This window comes from Phalaenopsis equestris, unplaced genomic scaffold (assembly GCF_001263595.1).
Source record: "Phalaenopsis equestris unplaced genomic scaffold, ASM126359v1 Scaffold000174, whole genome shotgun sequence".
Taxonomy (NCBI): domain Eukaryota; kingdom Viridiplantae; phylum Streptophyta; class Magnoliopsida; order Asparagales; family Orchidaceae; genus Phalaenopsis; species Phalaenopsis equestris.
Window position 1 is genome coordinate 518,760 of NW_018164616.1, and position 21,141 is coordinate 539,900.

At 36.1% G+C, this 21,141-nt stretch overlaps 1 protein-coding gene across 1 annotated transcript in view; it reads left to right on the plus strand.

The window, feature by feature from the left end:
• The window catches only part of LOC110022176 (WD40 repeat-containing protein HOS15), a 49,477-nt gene that overhangs the window by 8,206 nt on the left and 20,130 nt on the right, over nucleotides 1–21,141 (plus strand). Inside the window, exons 3-5 of the mRNA XM_020720991.1 lie at nucleotides 92–398; nucleotides 8,767–8,861; nucleotides 8,965–9,011. Of these exons, the coding sequence (XP_020576650.1) occupies nucleotides 92–398; nucleotides 8,767–8,861; nucleotides 8,965–9,011 (449 nt within the window). The remainder of the gene's footprint in view (nucleotides 1–91; nucleotides 399–8,766; nucleotides 8,862–8,964; nucleotides 9,012–21,141) is intronic.

A 21,141-nucleotide genomic window follows, 5' to 3' on the forward strand; every position in this document is an offset into this window, starting at 1 on the left:
GATGAAAACTACGTATTTCTCATCAGAGGCATAATGAAACTATCTATCTATGTTGAACCACATTTGTGTCTATTTTTGCTTATTTTGTTAGGATAAGCTAGAAGTTGATGATGACTTCTCTTTTCTACAACCTATGGACCTTCTAACAAAAGATGTTAGTGAATTACAAAGAATTATGAAAGAGAAGAAGCAAAATCTTCAGAAGGAAGCTGAGAAAGAAAGGCGCGAAAAGGATAAAGAAAAACAAGAAAGGGATAGGGATAAAGCAGAAAAGGTTAAAGAGCAAGAAAGAGAGAAAGATAGGGAAAAACAGCAGAAGGAGCAAAAAGAGAATTTTGCTGAAGATCTCGATGATAACAAGGCAAAAGGAAAATCTGAAGAAAATGGAGTATGTGGTGGTAAAATCTCTAGAACATGTGTTTTTTCCATTCGTCTTATATCATTTCTGGTTGCTCTTGTATTGCACATTCTTTTGAACTAGTTAATACCTCTTGCATATGCATTGGCAAAAATATTTTTATGACGAATGCATGGAAAAAATATTATAAAAAAATAAAATAATTAAATAAAATTTTCTTTAAATTTAACCTTAAAATAGAGCAACATAAGCATATGATAAAATCACTAAAAATAATACAAAGTGTAAGTAAATAATGGCGTAAAACTTAATAGTTTATATGTTTTAATAGATTATTAGTTTAAATATTAGATGTTCTTATGATGCCTTCCATACATGTTACTTTAAACAAGGAAAAAAAAAAGAAAAAATCTAATTGGCCTTAGTTATGGTTTGAATCCTAGAGTAGTTACACAAAACTAGGAAGCAAGCTAAATTCTAATTAAAAAAAAAACACATAGTTTGTCTCTCAATGAAATTTTATGGATTTATTTTATTCTTGTAGTTGTCATTGAATGGTTATAAAATTATGGTAGCGCTTATAGTAGGGTAGCTTGGTTTTTAATCATGTAAGTTGGTTCTGTAAGTGATTTAAAGGCATGATTTTGGTGGCTTTTCTCATCATGGTTACTTTGATGATATTTTCTATCTTTTATTTATCATGATCTTTTCTATTGTTATTGGTATCATCTCCACCTCTCCAATCTCTTATGCCTTGTTTGTCCACCACATGGTTCAACTCCTATGGCTGAGAACGTATATGACTTGCTTACTATATCTTATTTATCTCTTAGTTGCTTTTATAATTCAATAAATAATGACTTTTCCTTCTTGGTTTTTTATCATCTCACTTTATGGCTTATCAACCTTAATATTAATATTGGCTTCTCATTAGAGCATTGTGAACATATAAATCTAATACTTCCAATGCTAAGCTGATTCTTTTGAATTTTAAAGCGAAGTTTTTATCAATTGTTGCTACGATGCCATAGTGAGAATATGTACCTCAAAAAAAAATTTCATGAAATTGGGTTTTTAATAAATAATCTTCGTTTGCCCTAGCACTGCGAGTTGTTTTTCCAAATGGTATTATCTGTCGGATCCAGAATATTTAGGAATCTTGTTAATTTTACCGACAAGCTAGAATGCACTTTAATGTATGAACAAAACAACACTTAATGAAAAAAATTAATACTCACTTGGTGGAGTTGGCCTCTCGTTGAAATTGATCTAGTAGTGCTACACAATTTATTGCCATAAAAAGAAATATTTATTACTATGGAAATGAAGAAGTGGCTAAAAAAGTTTGCATTGTTCATTGTTTGAATGGATTTTTATACACAAAATTACATAGAATGAAAATGTTAATAAATAATTAGAATAACAAACACAACCGCACTTAGCTATCCTGCCGTTCGATTCATTTAGGAATTGTCAATTAATACCAATTAAGCAATAGGTGGCATGTTTCTTTCTTTTTTTAATATGAATCATTATGAAACATATTTGTTTGTAAGCATTGTATCCGTGGCCTTTATTTTTTCTTATCTAGCACTCTCACTTGCCCTTCTTAATATTGAGGTTGCTAAACTCTTTGGTGAATATAGAAGTAGGTTGTTTTCTTTTCGAGACTTATGGAGTACAAATTAATCTATTTTCCTTTTATTATTTTATATTTCACATGTTTAGTATGATCTTGTTATTCAAAATTGTGAGTAATACTGATGACAGTTTTATCGTCACAATATATCTACATATGATCTTCCCATCCAATTTGTTATCTCCCAAAATAATTTTAATTTATTAAAGTTCACAGATCCCTTGATTAATTGCTCTAAATTAGTCAACAGTGGATTTTGAAATGATAAGTTGTTTTGTCTTTCTCCATGTTATAAGAAATAAATGTTTCTTATTTTAACCGAGCAACTTCAATACTCAAAAAGTATTTGAATGTGTCCAACTTTTTAATTTCAAAATTTTTAGAAAATTTTCCCCGAGTAATTCATTTTCTTCACTCTCATCTTCTGTAATGATTATATCATTATTAAATATTAAAAATTTTTAATTTTTCGTTAATGGGGTATTTTATGAAAGGGTATGGTTTCCTTGACTTTATTTATTCGTCATTTTATACGTGGCTTTTGTAGATATACTAAACCATGCTTATGGGGATTATTTGAGATCATAAAGTGTTTTTTTAATTTTTGCAGCTTATTTTTATGAAGAGTTATTGAATCCTGATGATGGATGTATATAAATTTTCATCGTCCCACGTAAGAAAGTATTCTTCACAACATATTATTGCATGGATCTTCCAAGGATAGGGACAAGGGAAATTAAAAATGAATTATATTCATTTTTGCTATAGAAGCAAATACTTCCTGATAATTAATTTAATAGGATTGAGTATTTCCTTTGGCAATTAATGTTACTTTATATCGCTTCAAGCTTCTATATGTTCCATATTTTAATGGAAAAATTCATTTGCACTCCACAAATTTTTTTCTTTTCAGCAATTCAGTGATATTTTAAGTATTTTTTTCCAAGATATTGATCATTTCTCTCATGGAATATTTCTATTTTTATTTTTCTATTGCCTTAATTAGGGTTTGAGGTACTTTAAAGGAGTTGGTGTTGTTGTTTGTAAGAAAGACTTTATGCATAGGAGACAATTTTGAATAGATGTGTATTGAAAAATAGGATACAGTGGTGAATGTATGCTGATTGGTTGATCATTTTTATCTAATGATGATTTGGAGTATTGAGCTTGTTAGAGATTTTGGATTGGGTTGTTCCTCTTTGTATAGACGTGAAGTTTTATAGTTATCCGAGTTTGCATAATAGAGATGTCATGATGGAAGATAGGCGTTTCATCAAAGTTATCTTGTAGCTAATTGTCCTTTTGAAGATGAGTTTGATTGAAAAAATTGACTTTCATGAAATACGGCTTCTTTTGATATCAATAGTCTTTTGGTGGTTGTATGATAATACTAATATCCTTTTTGAGATGTGGAATATCTTCAAGCATACATTCGAGTATCTAAAATTAAGCTTATTTAGATTTTTTTTTTTTTTTTTTTACCAATGCCCCAAATATTCTTTTTTGAAGGGTTTTCGAGAAGAAGTTTGGTATAGGATAAAATTCCATAAGGCAGTTCTGGGGAATTTTGAATTCGATTGCTCTCGAGAGTAGTATTTTTTAAATTATGTTTGTGGCAATTAGGTTATATCTCCCGAATAACCCTTGCGAACTTAATATTATAAAATCTGAATCCTAATAATTTTTAGAAGATGTCAATTTTTACTCTATGCCACTCCATTTTGTCGGAAACGTGTCAAGATAGAAAGATTGATGGATTAAACTTTATTTATTGAATTAAAAAGATAACTCAAGAATATAATTCACTCAAAATATTTAGACGGTAGCATGAAATTGATTTTTTTCCTAGCAATAAAGTAGGCAAAATAAGAATCTGTTTGGGACAAGCTTTCTTTCTACTTTACTTTTCAGATTGCCACCACAGTTCTGTTAGGGAGATTGTTTTCTTGCTGTTCTTTAAAATTTTTGTGGTAGAAAGTAGTTTTTTTCATTATGAGCTGTTAAAGTGTAGTAACTGTCGGAAAGATGTGGTCTAACTTCTTAAAAATAAAAGAAATTTGTACTAGCTGCCGCAACTTTTTTAAAAGCAGTTTCTTCTACAGCAGCATCTCAACTGCTTCTCCAAACAGATTCAGTTGCCCCAAATAGACCCTAAGACTATCTTTAGTTCTTTTTCTGATAAGCCACATTCATATCATTTGAGTACAATCATAAATAAATGTGATAAATCTAGTAATTGTAAAAATGTCAAGAATTTTTTGAAGTCCCTAAATATCAAAGTGATTAATATAAAAGGAGCAAATGATTTATAATCACTTTAAATAAAAGAAACAAGTTGATGTGTTTACAAGACTAACAATGAAATTCTTTAATGTTAATATTCACATTAAAAAGAATGTAATTGTACTTCATTAGATTTTGAAAGAGGGATGTCCTATCCTATAATGATGTTTACAAATGATTTCTATGTTGGAGTGGAGATGAAGAAACACAACAAGTGATTTTTGTCTTCTAGAAGTTATAGTCCATCTTTTTCTCTTGCTGACCTAAACATCTTTTTCGTCGTGAGATTATGAAATATGTAATGATCAATGGATAAGATTACTTTGTTGTTATGCATTTTAGTGATTTTATGGATTGACAGAAGATTTATCACTAGGTGAGGGATATCTATAAGATTATTGAGGATTAATCTGGGAGAAATAGAAATACCCCTTTATGACTTGCAATAGTTTTTAGGGAATTATTGGATACTTTTATTTTTTTTATTATAGGGATAAAATTTGCAGACCCCAGGTAGTGAGATTAAGGCTTTGTTGTTGTTGTTGTATAGGGATAAAATTTGTAGGTTTAGTAAAGGTTGATAAGTTTTTTCATGGACAAGTGGCTCTTGAACTTAGGATCTAGGTTTGATGTGAATTATTTGAGGCATTAAAAACATACGAGTTAAAATTTGTATCATTTTGAGCAAAGAGAGCATGACCTATAAGAATCTATTGGGAGTTTGAGGAAGTTCTTGGGTTTGCTAATTTTTTCTTAGTTGAGCCTTTCATATTCCACAAGATAAGCTTGTCCTTTGAAGTGATTTTTTTAGCCTCCATCATAGCTTTTAGGCATTCTTTAGAGGCTTTTTTTCATTTTTTTTTTGGATGTGTGCCTTTTTCATTCAATAATGTCATAATAGATTATTTTGGGAGAGGTTATGTCCTTCCTTAAATAAGAATGAACGATCACTAATCTCTTTTCTTTCAGATTCTATGTTTATCTTAGCTTATGTTTCAAAGTTAATGTTATTTAGCATTATCATCCTTCATTCTTGTTTTGCTCGTAAGATTTTTTCTAGGGATTGTAGGTTTTTTTTGGTTGAAATCTAAATATAAACCAATCAAATTCATTATTGTGTCCTACTAGAAACTAAAAACGTTCTCTTTCTACAAATTATTTTAAAATTGATATATCTTTGCTATATTTCATCTCAAGTTATATCTAAAAAATCTTGTTCAACGTCAATTAAAATTTGTTTTTATACGCCACCAACAAATTTTCATCATCCGACATGAATCTTGAGGCAATATTTTGAGCAAGAAATATTTAAATCTTGATAACAAGTCATCCAGAACTCCGATTTCAGTAAACTTATAGTCAAACTGGCCGGCTCGATGAGAAGTACCCAATGATATAAAAACTAGTCCAATCCAAATCAGATCAAACCCAGATCAAATTATTAAACGACGCTTGAAGGACTTTCGAAAGCATTTGAAAAATCGAACGAATGTCAAATTTAGCTAGTTCATAGTTGAATCGAGCGTCTCGACAGAAAAATCCAATGAGCCCAAAATTGCTCAATTCTGACATCGTTAATGCATTCAAATGTTCATCAAATATCATCTGATCAAAGGAAGCTCTCCGGACCGTTTGATCAAAATGATTCATATTCTTGCATTAATTGCACTCAAAATACTATAAATAGAGTCCTACCCCTCATATGAAGGAGAGACTTGAGAGAGAACTTGAGGCTTTGAGAAGGAGCTTAAGTTCAACATCATCTCTGTCATCGCAGAGCGCCGCCGACGACTGCAGACTGCCGTCGGCTACCACCGAGCACCGGCCGCCGCCCCCCGCCTACCGTCATTGTCTGCCGTCGACCACCGCCGACCACCGCCTACCTGCACCAATTGTCAACGACCACCGTTGACCTCCGTCGATTATCGTCGAACCGCTGATCTCCGCTGACCTCCATTGTCCACCGCCGACCGTCATCAACTGTTGCCGACCACCGCTAACCAGACGCCGTCAGTCGACGTTGTACTTTGGAAAATCTAGTAACTATTTCCCGTCTGTGGGGCAAGTGATCTCTGTAATCATCAACTTATAGTGAATTTTTATAACTGAGCCAGACCCCGTGGTTTATTTCTTTTATAGGTTTTTCACGTAAAAACTTTTGGTGTGATCACAGGTTGATTTATTTTCATCTGAGTGTGTGCTGAATTCTTGTGCAACGCGGAGACGATAATCCATTAATCTACCACAGTGAATTTTTTTGCACGCATCAGTTTTATTAAAATATTAAATGATGGAGAGATTATCTTGCTTTTTGTTGAGAATTTAGTTTTGATTTTATAAATGAAAATAACATTTTATACCTTTAAAGATATTTATTTTACAGCAATCCAAATATTTTTTGTGGTTGTGAAGAACATTTATGACTCACTATTTTGAAGTATTTTGGTATTTCGTGATCATTTTATGATCATGAAATTTACTTCATTCACAAGTGCAAATTTTTTATCTTTTAGTATTAAAGGAGAATCTATATGATGATGAATTTTTCTCTTTCATTTTGGAAATCACAATTTGAAATCATTTTAGTTAGTTTCTTCCATTCAATTGATATGAAGCCTATGGCCCATGGATCTCTCATTACCTGATTTTTATCATTTCTAATGGTAGAGTCCTTGTAGGGGAAATCAAATAAACCAATTATTTTGAAGAGAATAATAAAAATAAGAATAAAGGTTAAAAAATAAAACTTTAACTTTGCGCTTATACCATGTTTGAAAATTTTGATTTGTTCATTTTTGCAATGGGTATTTGTATACAAAATTACATAGAAAAAAAAAAATTTAGTGACAATAACAAACATGAAAACTGTCTTTAACCATCTCTACATTTAATCCATTTAGGGATTGACGATTGATGCAAAGAGAGTGAATTGTGGGTTCTTTCTTTCCTCTTCTGTATATGTATATGTTCGATAGGTATTTGCTTGTAAGCAAGGAATCCGTGGTATTTACCTGCTCTTCTTAATACGATGGCCTTTCAACAATTACCTTTAATGGAACATGATTCTGTTTGATATTGTTTGCATACTGTATCCTCTATATTTTTTATTTATATTTATCTGTTCGGTTTTTTATTAGGACTTGGTTTTCTTGCCTACCAAGTTCTTTCTTTTTGTTCATTACAAAAAAAAGTTAAGGATTGAAATGTTGTCTGATAAGTTTATTGTACCAGTTGTGATTTGGAGGGTTTGCTTATCAACTTGGTGGATGGGAGTGTTTTGTTCAAATCTAACTGCTTTGTTCCCATTAAAGTTTGGGTTTTTGATCCTTACCTCATTTATTTTCTCAGTCGAACCCATTCACCATCTAGTGTAGCAACATCTTTTATTAGTGATGTGGCTTCTTCAATTTCATAAGCATGAATGATAAAGTTTACAATAGTCCTAAACTGTTATTTTACTCCGTTCTAATTCAGAATAGGACCACTAGTTGAGATTTTTTTTTTTTTTTTGAATTTTAGACCATGCATTTATTTTGTTTTTTTTTTGGGTTTCATCATTGTTGTGAAATCTATATATTACAACCAAATTCCTAAATGGTTACATAGGCTTCCTTTCTATTTTTGCTATTATCGTTCTATGTTTCTGTTATTAATTCCTTTATTACAATCAACCTTGAAAACATAGAATTTTTTACCTGAAGAGGAATAAAAAACTTTATTTCAAAATTTTTTTTGTTTCTTAAAATCGCTTACTTTGAACTTTTGAACCGGTACTGCTGTTTGAAAGTGAAATAAATTAATTTTGTGGGTACAGGGAATCAGTATGGATTTTCTTGTTAGTCCGTTTTGTCTATATTCATGTATGACTTGTAGGTGCTAATTTTTTTCCTTTTAGGTTAGTGAAGCAACTAGTACTGCAACATTTTCTTATGGTTACTTTTATGCATTTTTCTTTATGTCCTACTACACCCCATACATTATATTACTTATTAGAACTTTAATTTTATTGAAACGATTGATTTAAACTTGATAATATTGCAACAATCACTTTAGCGATTTGACCACTTGAAGCTGATCATTAATTTTAATAGAATCAAAAGGTCTTATCTGAATGAAACCAGAGATCAGATAACTTGGTTAGATATAATATTTATTTTACTGGTTCAGGGTTTTCTTTCTTTAATTTGATATTTAAAAATTGAGAAAAGTGTCAAAATGATCCCCTGACTGACTCTTTGTAGGGGCCATTTTAGTCCCAGAGCTTATAAAAGTATCAATTTTGTCCCCAGGCTCCTTTAATATGGGTTGAAATAGTCCTCAATAAGGATTATTTTAACGTCCATTAAAATAGTTTGGAGTACTAATTTAGCATTTTTATAAATTCCGGGCCTAAAGTGACCCATGTAAATTGTTAGAGGACTATTTTGGCACTTTACTCTTTGAAAGTTTTTTTCGGTTGCAGTTCTTAACTTTTGAGTGATAATAGGCCCTGAACCAATGGATATAACCCCTACCCCACAGTTTGTGGCTTCTGAAATTCACAGTTCTGAAGTAACCATTTTGGAAGGCCATGGTTCTGAGGTCTGTGTTTGCTTTAGTATTTAAGTATACTTAAACACAAATTGCTTTATTTTAATGATTTCAATTGCTTCACTATATCTCTTCCCATTTTGGTGATATGCAGGTTTTCGCCTGTGCATGGAGCCCAACAAGTTCTCTTCTGGCATCTGGGTGTGTAGAATCTCTTCCTACCTAATTCATTTTGGTTTTCTTAATCATCAGTGCCATGATTTCTAATTTTTATTGACTAATCCTGAACCTTGATCTTAAATTAGTTTCAGAGATGAACCCTTAATATTTTGTCTCCCGTGTTGATGTTGCAATTGGAATCCACTGATGGGCTGAATTGGAGAACTTTTACAGCTTGTTCTAGTCTAATGGCTTAATGGCAGGCCTAAGTTTTGTTGATCATAATCAAACTTTTCTCACGTGCCAATGGTCACTGGCAGACATCAGTTTTGTATTGTGCCCAAATAGTCAGTTAATGTTAGCTTGATGTTTGATCCCATATTTTGCTTACCTTATCCTATTTTCTCTCTCTTTCTCTTCGGTAAGTGGCTGCTCCCTTCTTATGGCTCATTTGCAATGTGGATTTTGCTTGCAATAACAAGTTAATGACCATCCGAAATAGTGTACCTTGCCTATTATTTTGACGGCCTTCAAAGTGCTGATTCCTTAGGGGATAGATAAAGAGGAGAGGGAAAAACTTTATCATTTGATTTTACAGCCTTTTAAGTCATGTAATACTGATTCTAGAATTGGGGAGGGAGGGTGATAATGGTGTTAACCTAAACAACAATAAACAAATAAATATTATCACTGAAAAACCAATAAATGGTTATAACCAACACATTAAAAGGGAAGTAACAACAATACACACAATGCTGAACTCAACTAGATGCATATCCCAAAGATGAAGGTGAACAGTTATATGGGTGTGGTGGAGGACGTTGATGACAGAATGTAGCTGTAGGGGGAGTAAGGTCGGGTGAGTGAAGTTGTAGGGGGGGATGGCTGCGGGGGAGATTGTTGGTGTTGGAGTGTAGGCTGGCTGCTGCAGGGTGTCTGAGAAGGGAGATGGTTGGGAGTTGGGTGGCTGGAAGGTGATAGGGAGATAGGGGACTGACAAGGAAGGGTTAGAGGAGGCTGATAGTTGGAATAGGGCAAGGATGTGGCAGGTGTGCATGGCGCCGATTGCTATAGGGCGTCTGAGAAGTGAAACGGTTGGGAGTTGGGTGGCTGGAAGGTGATAGGCAGATAGGGACTGACGGAGGAGGTTGATAGTTGGAATAGGGAAAGGGGTAGCTAGTGTGCGCGGAGTTGGAAAATAGTGGAAAATGGCGCTGGTCAGGTAGGGTGGCGAGGGTGTTACAACTGGGACATTGCAGCAATCCTAGACGTGCAGGGGTGACGATAAAAGTATCATATGGGTGTAGGAAGGGTGCGGCTAAGAGGAGCCTTCAAAGAAAAGCAGTTGTGGCTGCCCTGGGTGATTGCAACGAGAGAGGAAATGACTGCAGAGGCAAGGAAAGTTGGAAATAGTTACCAGCTTGGAACAAGATACAACTGAAGCATCGCTTGCCATAGGATACAACCCTGGATGGGAAGAAGAGAAGCTGGCGACTGCCTTGACAGAAAACTTAGAAAAAAAAAAGGACATGAAAGTTGAAAGCAACATAGAAATAATACAAGATAATTAAGAGGGGGCAACCCCACTCCTAATGGGCGGTAACCCTAATTCACTAGCCAACCCCCTTTCTTCCTAGCTGGACCGGTTTCAGTTGCTCTAGACCGGTACAACCAAAAGAGACCCCCGTGTTAGAGGGAGAGCCAATCTTGAAGATTTTGATTCTTAAATTTAGAGGAATGAGCAGGGGACAATGAGAGTACTAGGCACTTATGAAATTTCTGATTCTAGAATTTTGAGAATTGGATGGGGTGAGGGTGGGCTACTCATGAAAGTTTTGAATCTTCTGATTACATATTTAGGTGAAGTGCAAGATCGTATGGGGTGGTTTGGGTTTGGTTGTGGGGATGGAGAGAACTGAGACTGAAATTCTTTTTGAAGAATGAATGGGGTGAGGATGGGCTACTCATGAATGTTCTGATTACATTTTCTGGAGAAAAACAGGGCAGTATAGGGGAGATTGCAGAGAAAAATACTTGTGGCTGCCCTGGGTGACTACATTGAGGGATGGGGATATCGTATTTGATTCGCTCGCAAAGTTAACAAGTCGAACGCGAACAAAGATTTTTCGTTCGTGTTCGACTCGTTTTGACTTGAAATACTACTCATCAAAGAAATATATATATATATATTGATGAATAGTATTTAAAAAAGAATTAATTGAGTACAAAGCTACAAGGAATTATAATAAATTAAAAGTATTAATTAAGAAAATAGAATAAAATTATTAAATTAGCTTCAAATAATGTTTTAAAAATAAAAAAATAATTTTTAAATCTTGCCACAACCCTTAACATCTATAGCTACATGATGAGGGTTGTCTTACGATTGCGTGATTAGGGCTGTCAAAATGACTTTTTTTGCGAACAACTTGTGTTCGGCTAGCTAAGCAAATGAGCCGAACATGAGCACACTTTTTGTGTTCGAAATATAAACGAGTCGAACATGATTTTGTTGACCTCATTTTCAGTGAGGTCTTAGTTTCCTACTCCTAGAATCCAAGATCTAGCTTCAGGAGTTCCATATTGACCTTCCTAGTGGACTAGTAATGAAGTCAACCTCCCATAGAACTTCGAACCACTTCTTGACCTATTTTTGTGAAGACATCACATGAGTAGTCCCAAGTACTCTACTCTTAGTTGCAAGGGCTAAGGACAAATATGTAGATGACCCAAAAAATTGAGTTCCCGTAGGATCAGACGGCTTTAGGTAAATCCTTTGTGACTCGACAACACGAACACTGCAATTCACACATTCAATGTGCAAAAACCTAGCAATTCACGTCACCGACACTTACACACGTTGCACCAGCAATTATACCAAATCAATTCTCAAAATGACCCGTTGCGAACAAAAAATTCGAAGAAAAATTAAATTTGACGCATTTTTAACTCGATTGTCGGCAAACTTATTTAGACGACCTTGGATGGCAAAACGGACCGCGCAGACACGTTTGGAATGTCGATTTTACCTAGGAAGTATACCTATATTGCTATGTTTTTGCGCGCGCGCAATTTACACGGAAATTGATACACATACTTTCTTTAAATTAGGGGATGCGGGTCCAGATTCGTCTCTGATTCGATCCAGGCTGAACACAGGCTAATTACCTCAGTTCATACAATTTATAATTTCAAAATTACTTGCCCAACCTGAAGTTTATGAGCTTCTAATTAAGCCTAGAGCACTCAGGGAAACTAATGAATTAGTTGTCCAATCTCCCGTAACGCCTACTTTGAAGATTCAAGCATACAAAGAAGGGGCTCGCGTCTCTTCTCCACAAACACACGACTCGACTCTTCTCCACGCACCGAAGCCACTCGCCTTTCCTCTTTGCCACCGATGTCCGTCGCTCTCCCTTTCTCCGGATCCTTCTTCCCAGAGAAGCACCGCATTCGCCCGCTTCGTCTCTCCCGCTCGAGACCCTCGCCTTCCTTTAAAGTTCACCCTGAAACCTTCGCCCCCTCCAGTTCGCTTCTTCTCTGCGTCGAAGACCCCCGCTCACTTCTCTTCCTCGCTCGATCGAATGGTCGTTCGGTTCGCCTCCGACTCCTCTCTTCCTCGCCTGACGGAACTGCCGTTCGGCTCACCTGCTCCCTCTCTCGCAACCACTCGATCCCGGCTCCCTCTTCTCGCAGAAAAAGCTCTGCTCGCCTCCTTCTCTCTGCGTACCTAGACTCTTGCATGTTGCGACTCTTCTGCTCTGCTCCATCTTCCCCGCCTCCTTTATTCCTCACGACACAAGCGCCGAGCGAACAAGAACCTCACCTGCTCCCTCTTTCTCGACCTCTCGAGTCTGCCTCCCTCTTCATTTGTTGGGTTAGGGATTGATTTCTGCTTCGTGCGAGACTGCTCCTGCACACTCCTCAGCTTGGTCTTCCTCCTCTATAGCACCCTATGCCAAAGCTCCTCCGACATCCTCTGCTGCAGTCTCAAGGTAAGTTTGTCACTTATTGGTGAGTCCTATCCGGAATCTAACAATCAGTTAGCTGTTTACATATTGTTGACCTCATTTTGAGGTCATTTCTCTTCTCTTTAGATCCTAGGATCTAGCTCTAAGAATTCCTATTGACTAACTTAGAGGACTAGTATTGGGATCCATCCCTATTAGAAATTTAAGCCACCTCCTGATTCTCTTGTGGTGTCTTGCATGGGTGATCTCAAACCATCGTTGTTTGGTCAAGTGGTTAAGGACCAACATGTGGGAAATCAAAGAGAAGTTTCAAATAGGATCTCAAGCCCTAGGGAAACACCTTAAAGACTTTATCCAAAACATAATCCACTAAGTTGCGCAAGGTCGAACTAGAATTGAGCTTAAAAAAGAGGTGAAAATGTGAACTTCTCCAAACGACCTCTGATGGCGAAACGGACTACTCTGGCGCGTTCGAGATATCATTTTTAGCTAGGAAGGACATCCATATTACCATAATTCCGCACACGAGCAAATTACACGCAAATCGATGAATTCGTTAAAACGACCTTGAATGGCGAAAAGGATAGCGCCGGGGCGACCAGAACGTCGAAATTACCTAGAAAAAAACATCTATTTACTAGGGTTCTGTGCACAAATAAATTACGCGCAAATTGATATATTTAAATAATATAATATTATAAAACAAATAACAAAATAATTTAAAAAAATAACAAAATCCTCGTTTTAAATCTATTTCACCTAAGTTGCACATGCAACCTAGCCTTAATTCCTAGCCTTAATTTTTTCGGCCGAACCCCTCTCCCCCTCTTCGGTCGCGCATGAACCCTAGTCGCCCAAGCAAAGCCCTAGTTCCGCAACTCGTCTCCCTTTTTCTTTCCCAGTTGCAGCCCAAGTGGAGCCCTTCTCCCACAGCTCTCTTTTCGTGAATCTTCTGGGCTGAGCGCAAGCCCCATCATTCGACTCCTCTTCTGCGTGAGCCGCTCGACCGAACGGCTCGCCAATCGCGAGCCTGTTATGTGCCCGACGCTTCCTCTGCCCTAGGCTGTATTTCCTCCTCCCTAAATGCATTTCTCTTTTCCCTTTACCTGATTCAACCACCTCTCCACTGGTAGGTTAAGGTGAGTTCTCTCATTTCTTTGCTATAAAAACCCCACCTTGGGGAGGTCTGAGGCTTGCCGAAAATTAAAAAAAAAAGAGGGAGATGCTGCCATTTTTAATGCTATAATTTCACCCTGTTCAAAATATGCATGCTTCATGGCTGGGGGGGGATGGCTGTGAAGCTATGAGTGCCAATGATAAATTTTAATGGGCAAGTTTCCTGCTTCTTAATCCTATGAATCATTAGTCATTTTTCATGAGCTTGAAACATTTCTTTTATCTTCACCTTTTGGTGTGATAAAAAAAAAGGGTTCAACATGTTTTATAAGGAGTATTTCTCAATGAAAATTTTGGAAACATGAAATTTGTGCAATTTAGAATGCTTGATACTTATCCATGGGCCATTCAATTCTCTTTTCTAACACTTGAGGCTTGAATGTTATATTTAAGAGCATTTACATACACACCACTCCATTCTTACATATCGAATAATTTAATTGCATGGGCTGATTTTGACAAGCTATTTGGAACATTTTAAAAAACCCGTTTTGTGGGCTGAATTGGCTTCAGTTTAGAGCTTTAAAAAATGTATTTTGGTGGGCTAAAATGACCGTAATTTTGGGGGGCTTTTAAATGCAACTTTTGGCAATTTTAGGCAGATTTTGGGCAGATTTTGGGCTGCTTTCTTGACTTGTTTGGGGCTGTTTTTGGGCTGCAGTTTTGCCCTCGTTTAGGAGAGGTTTTTGATGGCTTTTTGGGCTATTCTCTTGACTTGTTTTGAGCTGTTTTTGGGCTGCAGTTCTGCCTTATTCAGGAGAGATTTTGATAGCCTTTGGGGCTGCGGTTTTACCCTGGTTTTGGGTGGTTTCGCTGCAGGTTTTGGGGTGGTTTCTTGGCCACAGGTTTCTTGGCTACAGTTTGGCATGATTTCAGTGTTTTCTGGGGCTGCAGTTGGCCCTGTTTCAGTGAAGTTTTGGGCTGCATTTTGACCCTGTTTTGGCAAGGTTTTGAGTTGCAATGAGTTGCAATTTGGTTTTGAGTTGCAATTTGGCCTTGTTTTGGCGAAGTTTTGGGCTGCATTTTTTATCCTGTTTTGACAAGGTTTGGATTTGCAAATTGGCCCTGTTTTAGTGAAATTTTGGGTTGCGAATTGGCCCTATTTCGGTGAGGTTTTGATTGCGGTTTGAGCCTGTTGTGGGGAGTTGGGCTGCAGCTTTTGGACTTGGTTTCAGTTTGTTTGTGGCTGGGTTTTGGCCTAGTTAAGGGCTGTGGTTTGATTCTGTCGTTGGGTGTTGGGTTGGTGTCTTCCCATGGCTGATCCAAGCAGTGAGTCTTCCCAATTTGTAGTCTCCTGGTTGTCCCTACCCGTGAGCTGGTAGCTGTTGGTTTGGGTTTGGTGGTTCCTCTGGCTACTCCTACCCGAGAGCCCTTGTTTATGTCTGTTAGTTCCTTTGTGCACCTTTTTGGTGGTCCCCCTTGCTGCTTCTACCCGAGAGCACCTAGTTGTGATTTCCCTTATGTTGAGCTTGGTTTGCCCTCCTTGGTGCCTTCGCTCGTGAGCTTGATGGTCGATTTCCTCTCTGTGCTCTTGGTCCTTCTCTTGTTACCCTTACCCGCGAGCCTATTTTGGGTGGTTTTCCTTGCTACCCCGGTCATGAGTACTTATGAGCGATCCTTTGGATGGTGTGAGGTTCATGTGGCATTGAAATTCTTTTAATTCGATTCAAAATTAAATATTTTGATGTTGGTGAAATAAGATTTGTCAATTCTTAATGTTTAAAAGAATTCAAAATGCTCTTTTTCAAGGAATGATCTGTTAGATATTTGGAAATGTTTTGGGGCCCAATCATGCAAGCTAGATCATTTGCAATTAAAAAAGAAGAAAAAAGGAAAAAGAGAAGATATAGAAAGGGTGAAGAAATTTCGGATATTTGAGAATGATTGAGAATTTTCTAAGTTGTATCTTTTGGAGATGTTTCATGGCTAGCAGAGGAAGTGTATTTCACCTCTTTTACTCATTTGAGAAAGTCCCTCCATTCGAATGTTTTAGGCTAACCCTCTTATCACCTTGGTATTTTCTTTTCTAAATTTGTTTTGGAAGAAGGTTGGTCTTCTTTCTTTTTCATCTTGATTTTTGGTTTATTTTTCTTGCTTCTTGGTTTAGGCTTTTGGTGCTTATGTCTGATTCATAAGTGTGCATATATAGCCTTTTGCTATATTTGAACCATCAAGTAAGGTCGCAAATAAGACGGTTTTGTTTTGGGGATTAGGGCGATGTTGACAAAGGCACGCCGATGGTAGAGCATAATGATATTCCATTCTACGACATCATGACACAATCCTAAGACCTGATAAACTGTAGAATGATAGTATCATTCACTGATACAAGACTAGCGGGGGACCCGTATCTTCTTAGGTTGTTGACGGTCCTACGCCTGACAACGTGATCGACTCGTGGATAATCATAATCTTTAAAAAAACTGATAAGAACAAAACATGATAAGAACAGATACAATATTTGTAAAAACAATATTTTTATTACAAAATTGATATAATTTCCTTTTGTATGTCTGAAATCCCTGTGCATGCTAAAATATAAATTTTAAATATATTGTAACTTAATTGTCCACTTGTTGATTACCAATACTGGCTAAGGAGTACCCTCATAAGTTAGGTTTAGTAGGACACCCTTCTAGTTTAGTGGTGTGCTCTATACATCCAAGTGATCAATAGTAGCTTTCTACGTCCCTCAAGTACAAATATATAATATCTGAGCCTAGCCCCGACCTGAGTGCCTGCGGTTTTCTTTTTTGCGGTTTTCTTTCTTTGGATTTTTTGTTGGATTTTTTTGGAATTTTTGATAAAGCACTAGTGGCTTTTTTACGAGATCTTCCCGTGTTTGTAAGTGACTTTCCTTGCGTTACCATTTGCTGTTTTTGCTTCAAGATTTCCGTCGTAAGTCATTTGCCGATTTTCTCGAGTTTTCTGTCGTCATGGATCATTTGTCACTCTTTCTTGAGTTTTCTAAGTGATATTTCTTTTATTGATGCAATTCATGCTAGTTCATTTCTTAAAATTCTGTTACTATTCTTCTACCTGCTACTGTAACTTTTACATACTATACCTTAGAATAGGAGCCAGTAGTTGGTTTTATAGGAGGTACCCGACAGCAGAACGTTGACTAAACAATTGCATGTACCTTTAAAATTAACATCGAATCTGAAGGTGCTACGACGGGGAGCTTGGAGTGAACACTGTGGGCAGCACGATGAGGACACACAGAAGAGCAACTTCGAGATGGATCTGCAACATCAAAACAAGTTCACGTCAACTACACATTGTTCGTAGTTTAAATAACGAGTCATAGGACTTCGAGGTGGTTTGCTTAGCGCAACATAAATTCCCACCTTATCTTTATGCTTTTGCATAACTCTGTTGTGCAATTATAAGTCCTAATACTTTTAGGATTTTGAGATTACCGTACGGTTCGGTGTAAATCCTCCAAATCTTTCTAGGTCATTTGCACGATCAGACATCGTGTGAATGTAAGTCCTAAATTCTAAAATAAGTTGCAGGATTAAACATTGAATAATATTATTTCAAAGACATAAAACCAAACAATATGATAGTTGAAAAATCACCAGGGTTTTCCCTGGATCTGTGATATCCCCTACTCTTCATTCTTTTGGATTCCTTAAAATAACTATTCCTGTTTGAGCCACTCCCGTTTGATTTTCCCGGTTTGATTTTCCCGTGTCCAATGTCCAATCTTGGAAACCTAAACATTGAAATCTGAAAGGCAAAATCGTTGATCTTAATCGAGAGTCTTCTTAAGTGATCCGGTCATTTAAGATGTAATTAACTATAGGGGCTTTGCTCTATAGGGGTGCCTCTATAGAGTACTTGGAATCTAGGTAAAATAAACCTTATCTAATTCTTATATTAGATAGGAAAATTTGTCAGTTATTTATAAAAGGTTTTGCAAACCGAACGGATGTCACAAACTCCTTAGTTTTGGTGGTTGAGTCTACTGTCAAGTGGTATGCTTATCATTCAGATAGTGTATTACTTGTGGTATTGCGCTCAGCCATCCAAACTATTCAATATGTGAGACTCGTTTAGTCTCATCTATTTTAAATTAAAATACTACCTTCAAAAAATCATATTTATATTAAAACTATTTTCATATTTTACAAAAAAATCACATTTCCTTTTTCAAAATAACGGCCGACACATAGTCCTTTATACAATTAAACTCGTCATCACCATTAGCTTTATTCTAATTCCTTTGGTTGGTTTTATGAACTTCCCTTATCCATTGATACTGCTCTTGATTATTTAAATTTGAGCTCCACTGTTGATTGGTATATAACTGGTATTCATATATAAGAGGGTTTGTGGCTCAACCAAATTTTTTTAAAAAAGGTTAAACTGTTAGAATGATCTGCATTTGCATTATTTGTACCAGTTTCATACCATGCTTGGACTATTGAGATTGTTGGTAGGACATGACTGAGAACTTGAATTAAATATTTTTCTAGCTTAAGCCTATGGATGCTATTCATTTTTTGTATGGTTAGGTAAGGTTTTGTAACCAGATTGATCTTATGTTTATATTAAGACATTGATCAATGCTCATGGGCCATCCATTACATATAACTCAAATTGTTGTTCTCAAGCCACTTGAATAGAAGAAATCAGACGAGGGAGATGCGCTTGTTAATGGTGGATCAGAGACATCAATGTTGCTTCATGATTATGTTAAAATTCAATAGGGGAATTTCCAAATTTGTAACATACAATCCTTATATATTTACATATCCAACACTCAAACTTCATTTCTTACATACATACCACTTATCTGCTACTTGTTTACATATCTAACACCTCATTACATTTATGCCATCCAAACTTTTCATATCACATAAAGCTTACTACGATTTCAACCTTTAGACACAAAATACACTTTCTCATGCATAGTTAAGGTGGTAGGTATGCAAACATCGAAATTTGGGTGATGATTTTGTAAATATGTAGGGATTGAGTGTGCATGCAAAGTCCCTTTAATTGCATTTCACTGAAATTGGGTTTTGATATGCAAACACATGTGTAGCGATTAGTGTACATACTTTGGGAGCATTTGTGATTCTTTTCAGAAGCCTTAAGATCACTGTTTTGAGTTCCTAACTGTTGTCCGGAGTTGTAGGAAACCTTACGATCACTGTTCGAAGTTCCTAGTTGTTGTCCGGAGCTGTAGTAAGTCTTATGATCGCTATTTGAAGCTATTTGCTGTACGGAGTTGTAGTTTAGAGTTTCTAGCTGTTGTCCGGAGTTGTAGGAAGCCTTAGGATTCCTGTCTGGAGTTCCTAGCTGTTGTCTGGAGTTGTGTTGTAGGAAGCCTTAAGATCGTTGTTTGGAGTTCCTAACTGCTGTTCGGAGTCGTAGAAAGCCTTATGATCGCTGTTTGGAGTTCCCATGCTGTTCGAAGTCGTAGGCAGCCTTAGGATCGTTGTTTGGAGTTCCTAGTTGTTGTCCGCAGTCATAAGAAGTCTTAAGATCATTATTTGGAGTTCCTAGCTACTGTCTGGAGTTATAGGAAGCCTTAGAATCACTGTTTGGAGTTCATAGTTGCTGTCGGGGGTCGTAGGAAGCCTTAGGATTACTGTTTGGAATTCCTAGCTGCTGTTTGGGGCTGTAGGAAGCCTTAGGATCTTTGTTTGAAGTTCCTAGCTACTGTTACGACTCATTTTGTTTTTCTTTATGCTAGAATTCCTTATTTCCTTCTTTTTCTGCAATTATTTAAATTCTCTGTAAATTATATTATTTTTTATAAGCTAACCATGCAACGAGAATTGCGAGAAGATGACAGGTACGTGTGTATAGTTTATTTATTGTCATTTTTTATCACTGTAATTTACTTTTGCTTTAATATATATCACACATGTCTGGTTGTAATTTCATTTTCAAAATAAAACAAAAAATATAACACATTATTTTGAATTTGCGGGTGTTCCTCGGATGAGGTAACCCACGGTTGCTAACGAAATCTTCTCAGTTTAAATGAGTTCAACTCATTTAAACTAAGTAAATTCAAAAGAAAATAGTGATACCAGAATGAGAGAATTGTGAAATTCTAACCGGTGTCACTCTAATCAATTTTAACCCCTTCATAATGCTTGAATAATAACAAAACTTGTCATTTAAACATATCTGGTAAATTCTTTCGAGCCTTAAAATTTAGGACTGTTACTTTAACAAGGAGGTTTGAGCCAAATTTGTGGGCAGTACGGTAAGGAGCTTGGATCAAGAAATAAGAGGATCTTCTTCAACAATCTCTCTCCCTAGTTTAAACAATAACAACCCATAGGATTTTGAAGTAGCTCGCCCAACGCGACTTAAATCCTCACTCTTTTTAGGCTCCTGTGCAACTATGTTGTACAACGTAAGTCCTAACTCATATTAAGTTCCGAGGTTTTCGTCCGGTACAGCATAAACCCTCATGCAGTCATACAGTATGATAGTTTGAGAAGTTACTGAGGGTTCTCCTTAGGATCTGTAACGTCCTCTACATTTTCCTTCCTTTGGACTCTTGAAAATAACTGTTCCTATTTGAGCACTCTCACTTGCTTTTCCACTAACTACCGTGAAAACCTAAACTTCAAATTCTTTAAGACTAGTACCTCTGGTTATTATCGAAAGTTTTCTCAAATGGCCCCAATCATTTGGGATGTAATTAACTATAGGGGCTTGCCTCTATAGGGAACTTTGAACCTAGGTAAAATAAACCTTATTTAATATTTGTTTTAGATATGGGAACTTGTCGGTCACACATAAATGTTTGCAGACAAAACAAATGTCACAAATTCCTTAGTTTGTATGATTGAGTCTATCGCCGAGGTATACACTTATATTTCGGGAATGTGTAGTATTTGCGGTATCGAACACAATTATATAAACTATTGGGCAAATGAGAACTATTTGATCTCATTTTTAAAAAATTAAGACACTACTTTCAAAATCAAAATTTTATACCCCTTATGTTACATTAAATTTTAAAGAAATTTTTTCAAATCAAAAAATAA